The sequence below is a fragment of the Castor canadensis genome, chromosome 13, assembly GCF_047511655.1.
Source record: "Castor canadensis chromosome 13, mCasCan1.hap1v2, whole genome shotgun sequence".
Lineage (NCBI taxonomy): Eukaryota > Metazoa > Chordata > Mammalia > Rodentia > Castoridae > Castor > Castor canadensis.
The window spans coordinates 91,328,314-91,336,519 of NC_133398.1; the positions used below are offsets into that span (position 1 = coordinate 91,328,314).

Below are 8,206 nucleotides of genomic sequence, written 5' to 3' on the forward strand. Positions count from 1 at the left end.
CAATATAAAAATGCATGTCCTGCCACAAGAATGTGGACATACTTAACATTACGGAACTGTCCACTGTAAAATACTTAAGAAGATAAATTTTATATGCTTTTTACTGTAGTAAAAAAAGACCCATAACTCATTTTTGACTGTGTGTTTTACCACTTAGGTGAGACAGAGCTTGTCTTTTGTAATATAGTTTGGCACTTGATAGAACAGGGGTGTAAGTGGCCAGTCACATAATTCCAACAACAGGCTTCACTCTAATTCCAATTCTATGTGACACTGGTATTGTTTCAAAATTTAACTTAGCATGACTTCAGTATAGCCACTCCCAATATCAGGACCTGCCACTTTTAGTTTGCTGTTGAGCATGGAGGATATGTAGCCATAGTTAGAGAAACAGAGGCCTACCTACATATAGCACCTTAGCGGGTAAGAACATAACAGATGCTGTAATAAGAAGGTTTTTATTAAAATGGGTTCAAACAATGATTCTGACAACAAAAAAATCAACTAAGCCTGAACTGTGTGTGCAAACACAAAAATATCCTACCTTTTAATTAATCTATGCATATATTTTAGAATGTTCTGTCACTGGCTCTCTGAACCTAAGGGCAGAATGGTTTACCATATGGATACTAAAAGGTACACTATTTTTAAATGAAGTGGTAAATTATTGCTTTTACAAGTTCTAGTGACAATTTATTTACATTATTTGTTTTTACAAGAAATAAGAACATGTAACTTTAGCTACACACTTTAACGAAAACTTTAAGGCAAGTTATTTTAGGAATACCACTGGATGTAATAATCAAGTTTTTAAAATGTGTAATTTGGCTCCAACTGTAGCTGGTATCCACTGGCCAAGAATTTCAAAGCTACTCAAACAAATATTAATATGTAAGAAAAAGAGCACAGATGGTGTCATATAAGAATGAGAGTGAAACAAACTCATCCACTGATGTCATTTTGAGATCAGAAAAGCAGAATTCAAAATAATTATATGAGGTGCTTTCCAAACAAGTATTGCAATACATTTTACAGATAAAGACTGGGTGGGTTCAATCCCAGCTGAAGGACAGAGTAGACAAATGTACCTTCTATCAGACCTCTCATCTCTCCGGCCTAATATTACTAACCTAATTCCCCACCTGAGCATTCAGCTCCACACACCTCTCAAAAACAACAACACCAATGGTCTTCAAATCAGAGAAAAAATAGAAGAGTAAAAACCAAGAGAGCCATGACAGAATGAAAGACTGTGACAAATGCTTTCGTAAATATTTTTAAAATCCATTTAAAAAAGCCTGAAGATAGGAACCTGCCATCAGTATTAAAGATGCAGCAACAATTGTGAGAACAGTTATAAAAAAAACTCTGCTGAAATCTGTTGATGTCATATATACATCAGACATCTAAGCCCTTGAAGATTAGAAAAAATATTTTTAAAATGTAAAGCTAGTTTTCTTTTCTCAGTTGATGGCCTCAAAAATATTAAAGTTAAAAAAATGAAAATCATCAACTGTGCCTCATTTTCTTCATTATAGGTGTATCATCTAATGCAGACTTTAAAAACCACCACAAAGGAAAAAACCCCAGTATCTAACTGTATACATGCACCCTCCATGGTGTGCATGTATGCACCATGGGCTCTGCATTCCACCTGACTACTTGCACCTATCTCATGAAAAAGACACAGGTTCTTTGGACCAGCCTGGGGAGCCTCCACCCAGCCCAAGGCCAGTATGGTTTGGGTCCTACCCACCCTTCTTCTCCTGCCTGGGCAGCTGCTCCCAGTGCCAAAAAGATTAAGATTCGGGCATCTGGGATTCAGCCCCACAGTTGGCTGGTCCGGCATATCTCAGCTGTGCCAGGCCTACATTTTCCCCTAGGCTCTGTTGTTATTTCTTTCTGCCCGAGCCTCACAACATGAGCATCACCAGCATAACAGGCAACAGAGACCAGGAAGCTCTCTTACTTACATTAAAAAACAGGTTATCTCCATCAACTACGTTGGCAGAAACATGGTTGTGCGTTTTCTGTGTGTGGAGGGGGAATGCATGCGCACTCACTAACCGGAAGGCCACAGCCCAAGCCCTACTTTCAAAGCTGCCTATCTCACTGTGACACGCTATAAAGAATATGGGGGGAAACTTTGTCTTACAATCCTCTACACAGATGAATAAAATTTCATGTCATGAAGTATATGAAATGGCAAAGCCCCTAGGAAAGAAAAATGATAGCACCTCCATAAAGGTGACCTAGGAATTCAGGAGAAAGAACTGGTGAGTTCTTGCTTGGTTATGTATTTGTCAGAAGGCATCTGAAGGGAATAACAGAAATAGCTGGGCTTCTCCATCAAGCCAGGACAAGCTATACCATTTCTAGGGACAGGAGGGTTCAAGGCTAAAGCTAGCTTTCATCAGAGTACTACACTGCTTTACTATCCAGCCTAGACCTGGGAAATTATTCAGTGGGCAATTAAGATTTATAATCCAAATGGTCTCAAAATCATATCTCTGAGAAGTCAAGTCCAAATTAAATCAGACCAGGCTTTTAGCCTTCCAGTGATCACATTTTCCCTTTTGAGCGAGTGCATTTCAACACTCAGAACTTCTCTTCTTACGGATCATTTTCAAGGCCATCTCTGGATGCAATCTCCTAAGCAAAATCTGATAGATGAAATAAAAAGGGAAAATGGTTAACTCCAACCCTTAGAGAAAGACGTTGAGGGAGGCTCTCACTTCCTTCAACAGATTTCTTAAAGTTAATTATTTTAACCTTCTTTCTAGTAAATATTATTGCAACTTCTCCTAGCACAACATACATAGAGCATTTTACAAAACAAAAATGTCCAAAACTAAGTTCATTGTATATGATAAGCTTAAAGCACAACCAACAGAATTTAGAAATATAAAATGCATATGGAATTCCTTCCCACAAGGAAAATATATTATTGACATATGAAACTTATTTTGAAGTGTTACACTTCTCCCTACCCTGGCAGCCTTAATCCAGTGAAACAGAGGTAGGTGACAAATGGTCCATCCCTGTGTTTCTGGTCTCTGACTTCACCCACATTTGGGACAGCATTCGCATTCAGGACCTACCCATTGGCCAGCCCGAGCCAGAGGGAAAGAGAGAAAGAAAGAGGAAGAACACCAGGAACTTACATTTCGGTGATGTTCTCAGGCTCTGCACTGTTAGGCTCCAACCTCGGAAATGCCATGATGCCGGGAGAAGGGTCGTTGCACCAAATCCGAGAGGCACTGCATTTGCAAGACGTGGGACAGGCGAGGGCGGCCCTCCAGAAGCACACAAGCAGCCAGCAGAAACCCCAGAGCCGCGCCATGGCAGGTCCATGCCACCTCATCCAGGACGACATCCCTAGCCTCCAGTGCAGCCCGAGTGCGTGTTCGCGCGCTGCACCCCCGGCGTTCCCCGGCACTGCGGGGAGGCCTTCCCTGCGCTCCCTGCCCACTGGACTCCTAGGTGCTAGTCGCCGGTGCGCAGGGTCGTGTGTGTCCAACGCTGAACCTGTCCGGGGCTGAGTGTATATGGGTGGGCGGCACCGATCACAGTTGCCGGGGCATTGCGGACCGCTTCTCGCGGGGTGCTACCGCCGCTCGGAGCTCCATCGCGGAAGCTGCTGCATGGCTCGGCTCGCGGGGCACCGGCCGGCGGCGCTCCCGGGACTCTCTGCGCGCAGACTCCTCGCTAAAGGCGCACGGGGATCCGAAACGCACTTCGGGGCTGAGGACAAACAGACACGCATAAGACTAAGCCAGGACCCCATACACCAAAAATTGGAACACTCTCCCTCCGCGTTCACCTCACCCCCACCCGACCCCCAGCCGGGAAACTGTGGATGGATGAAGCGCCCAGGTCCGACCCAGGAATCAACTTGCCCCAGGATGGCACTGACGCTGCTGGGGCCACCAGTGTGCCCGCCCTCCCTCCAAGCCTGAGGCTGAGGGAGGAAAGGTATGGAAAGGGTCCCGGAGACAGGATTCCATGGCATAGGCCGGACGAAGGACCCTTAAAAAGGGGGACAAGGAGACTGCCGGCGGAGATGGCTCCAAGACGGAGCCCCCAATGATGCTGCAGAATCCACCTCGGCCGCTGGGCGCAGGGGGCGCGGGCAGGTGGCGCGGCACGTCCCACCTGGGGAGCAGCTGCGGCTGCCCCAGAGGGGGACAGGGAGGCCCCAGGCGACTGAGGGCACTATCTGCGCTGCTCACCCAGCCTCCGGCGCCACACGCCTGACGGAGGCGCCTGGGTCCAGGCTCCTCCCGCCTGTAGGCACTGAGCGCAGAGAGCGCGACAGAAGCAGCAGCGAGGCTCCTGCTCCAACCCAATTCCGGGAGCCGCCGCCGCCGCCGCCGCCTCTGCTACTGCTGGCGAAGTGACGTGAGGGCTGACGCAGAGCAGGGGCAGAAACTCCAGAAAATTAGTCTGAAATCCAAAAACACACACGTTCACACACACACAAACGCCTAACACCCTCCAGACAAAAGCAACAGGGAGGGGAGGGGATCTGGGGGCGAGCGGGGAGGAGGGAGGCTTCGGTGCGGTGCCACTGGCCAGGAGCAGACAGCAGCAGCATGTGGGAGTTCACACACGCGCGCACACACGCACACATCCCGACCGTGCAGACACGCGCGTGCGTGCGTGTATGTGTGTGTGCGCGCGCGCGCGTGTGCGTGTGCATTTAGATCCAGGTACCTCTGAGATGGACTGTTTAGCTGCTCGACACCTCCTGGTCTGCAATTCACATAGCCGTCTCTTTTTATGATAGCAAGAGAAGCTGCCTCCCTTTTTGAAATGGAAACCTGGCTTGGTTCAGCTCTGAAATGCGCGGATTCTTATTATTGGAATTCTCCCTTCCCTCTCCCGCCCTGCTGCGTTCTTCTTTCTCGCCCTGCCTAGAAGGGACAAGGAGCTATCCCCAAATAAGTAAATATTGTAAACATCAAAACGTGCTCTACGTTGATAACCAAGGATAGCTGCCCCCATACCCAGCTATCTATTTGGGGATTTGTGGTTTTGGAACGTCTTCCTGTTGGTGCTTTTGCACAGGGAGAGGGGTCTCCAAACACCACTCTGGCTAAGTGGGTCTTTTTTTTCCTGCCATTTTCAGCCATCGCACGCCTGGGAAATAGAGACATCTGAGGGGAAGGGAGCGCGCCTGATGCGCGTTGGATTCTATAAACGCGCGGCAGCAACCCTGCCCTGTCGGATGTGTGGCGCCGCGTCTTTTTCTAACCTGCATGGTGCAGCCATTTCCAAGATCATAGCTTCACTCCCCGCAATGCCCACCCCCACTGGGACACCCGAGCCCTTGCTCCCCTGCGTACCTTGTGCGTGTTCGTGTGTGCGCGGGTGTGCGCAAACGCGTGCCCTGCGCCCGCGCTGTCCGGAGCACGGTATGCATCCAGCTACACGGAAGCCCGGTGTGGGGCACAGCCTCGGGGTCTCACTAAGGGACAAATGAGACGATCCGGGAAAGTCTAGTGACAAACCTTAACTGCTCTCCCAGTGCACTTAAATGATGGCTACTGGGCATTCGCAAGCCTTGTCTGAGAATCCTTCCCATTTGCGACTAGGAGAGTCTGTTTTTCCGCAGTCATTTAAAAGGGAACTGAGAAAATGCGCCGCAGTGCCTGACACTTCCGAGGGCTTTGGTGCCCCCGCGCGGGGAGACAGAGCCCGGCACGCTTGGGAGCACCAACCTACTGCCATGGTCGCGGCCAGCACTGCGCTGAGGGCGCACTCTGGAGCCAGATGCGCAACCAGCGACGCCTGGCGCGTGCACGTCCCTGCCTAGCTGGTGCTCCACTCCCCAAAGACAGGGGTTCTATGAGCGCCTGAGGGCTACCGGCTAGGGTCTAGCGCAAAATGTAAAAATGGTCACCGATCTGCCCTCAGAGGCTGGGGATGGGAAAGATGGAGAACTCAAACGTCAGAGTGAAGGCTCAAATCTCCACAACGCCTTCAATATTACAAGGGAAGAAATGTGTAGCTAGGCTTTTGTACAGACTCTAAGCTCTGAGTGTAACATAATGAATCAAAAATCACGCTGCTGGCTTGGATGACAAGTCCAGCAGGTCTGCCCCAGGACTGTGATTGATACACATTAGGTGCTGATAGACCAGACAGAAGTTTATTCCACACTTCCACCTTCATTCTCTGCTGGAAGAATGTGCCAGGGAGGAGAGGCCAAGGACAAAAATGTCTTGATCCAGGTCACACAGTGAAACTCAATCTGTCGTTCCAGTGCCTGTTAAGTGGAGAAACCCCTACGGAACAGTCAGGATAAGGGCGAATACATAATTACCCACATTTCTCCTAACCCACCCTCGCCCCCATTTTCCAGGAAATGGACCTTTGTGTGTACCCTAGTGGCTGCGATGTCAATATGGCATCCAAAGGATTGTCAGTTTTATCCTTTTTTCATTATTTAGAGAGTACTGTATTAATTTCTATAATTAAACCCATGTATATAAGTCCTTACATATTTAATACAGCTTCTTACCTCTGTACAAATGGAAAAAATTAAGTTTAACATTTCTAGACCAATATGGCTATTAATTTCTGTACAATGTCAACTCAACACGGTAAAGTGGGATACTTTTTCCAAGGTTGACGGCATAGCTAAAGTTTCCAAAAAATTGAACATATATTGTGTATATATATTCATATAAAAGACCAATAATAGCAATATGTTATGCATCAATAGCAGCAGCAGGTTTTCCAGGTTGTGAACAAAATTGTAAAGACATCCAGGACACTCCATTTTAAAAAAAGAAAAGAAAAAAAAAACAGAAAACAGAAAAATTCTGTTACTGTTGTAGTACCTGGCACCAATTTTTTTAATTGTTTTATTATTCATATGTGCATACAAGGCTTGGGTCATTTCTCCCCCCTGCCCCCACCCCCTCCCTTACCACCCACTCTCCCCCCCCACCCCCTCAATACCCAGCAGAAACTATTTTGCCCTTATTTCTAATTTTGTTGTAGAGAGAGTATAAGCAATAATAGGAAGGAACAAGTGTTCCTGGTTGAGATAAGGATAGCTATACAGGGCATTGACTCACATTGATTTCCTGTACGTGTGTGTTGCCTTCTAAGTTAATTCTTTTTGATCTAACCTTTTCTCTAGTTCCTGGTCCCCTTTTCCTATTGGCCTCAGTTGCTTTTAAGGTATCTGCTTTAGTTTCTCTGCGTTAAGGGCAACAAATGCTAGCTAATTTTTTAGGTGTCTTACCTGTCCTCACCCCTCCCTTGTGTGCTCTCGTTTTATCATGTGCTCAATGGCACCAATTTTTTTATTAGCTGCTCGGTACTGACAGTTTTAGAGTGGTTTGCAGACCAGAACCGTCCAATTATGATGGGATGTTTGTAGATTTGTAGTAGAATGGATATATATACACTATTACCTTTACATTATAAATACATCCCATCATCTGCCACTTAAAATTAGAATGAGCAGTCACTTCTAATCACCCTCCCCTGCTTTACCTTTTTGTCTTTTGTAACAGATCATTATTAATTATACTTATTAAATTTTTCTTCTGTTAGAATGGAAACTCTATGAAAGCAAAGATTATTATCAATTTTTTCATTTATATGTCTCCAGGAATCAGTGAGATGTGTTTAATGAATAAAATAAAACACTGATGTCAAAATTTCTTCCTTAATCTCTGACCCTTCAGGTCATCTGGATAATTGCCCCGTACACATTCGCTTTCATCTAAAATCTTTTCGGTGCTCTGAGTTCTCTTAACACTTCTTAAAACCTTAAATTCTGCCTCCTCTGATAGCCAGTTATGTTCCAACACTGGGACAGGAAGGGTATCCCTTCCGTTCATGCTGGTAACTCAACAGAACCATGAACAGTATCTGCAACACATTGACAATCAGTAACTAGTTCTTAACTGATAGAATTGTGGATCCATCTCAATTTTAAAATCTATAATCTATTTCCCAAAGATCACTCCAAGGATTCGCAGACCATGAATTTTTAGGAGAAGATGAACATTGCTCAGATGGGTAATATGACAGATGTTTTCTCCCCAGATCTCTTCAATGCAGGGATGGAAACTGAGTGCTACCAGTTCCTTCCTACACTGGACCAAGATGTACCAGAGCAATGTTCCTGAAAATATTCTATGACCCATGGTAGGAAATGCCCTTTACATCACAATCCAATACA

The 8,206-nt window shown here is 46.1% G+C and overlaps 1 protein-coding gene across 11 annotated transcripts in view; it reads right to left on the reverse strand.

Annotated features, from left to right (window-relative positions):
* Window positions 1-5,599, reverse strand: part of Ntrk2 (neurotrophic receptor tyrosine kinase 2) — a 333,650-nt gene extending 328,051 nt beyond the window's left edge. For 2 of the 11 annotated variants that reach the window (XM_020153404.2, XM_074052271.1), the window contains exons 1-2: window positions 4,233-4,588; window positions 3,165-3,744 (exon numbers count right to left, since the gene is read on the reverse strand). In XM_020153404.2, coding sequence (XP_020008993.1) covers window positions 3,165-3,376 — 212 coding nt within the window. In that variant the 5' untranslated portion in view covers window positions 3,377-3,744; window positions 4,233-4,588. Of the gene's footprint in view, window positions 1-1,973; window positions 2,751-3,164; window positions 3,745-3,899; window positions 4,131-4,155; window positions 4,602-5,348 lie in introns of those variants that run through there. The other 9 variants (XM_074052264.1, XM_074052265.1, XM_020153400.2 and 6 more) reach the window with 9 other exon arrangements.
* Between the last annotated feature and the right edge of the window lie 2,607 nt (window positions 5,600-8,206).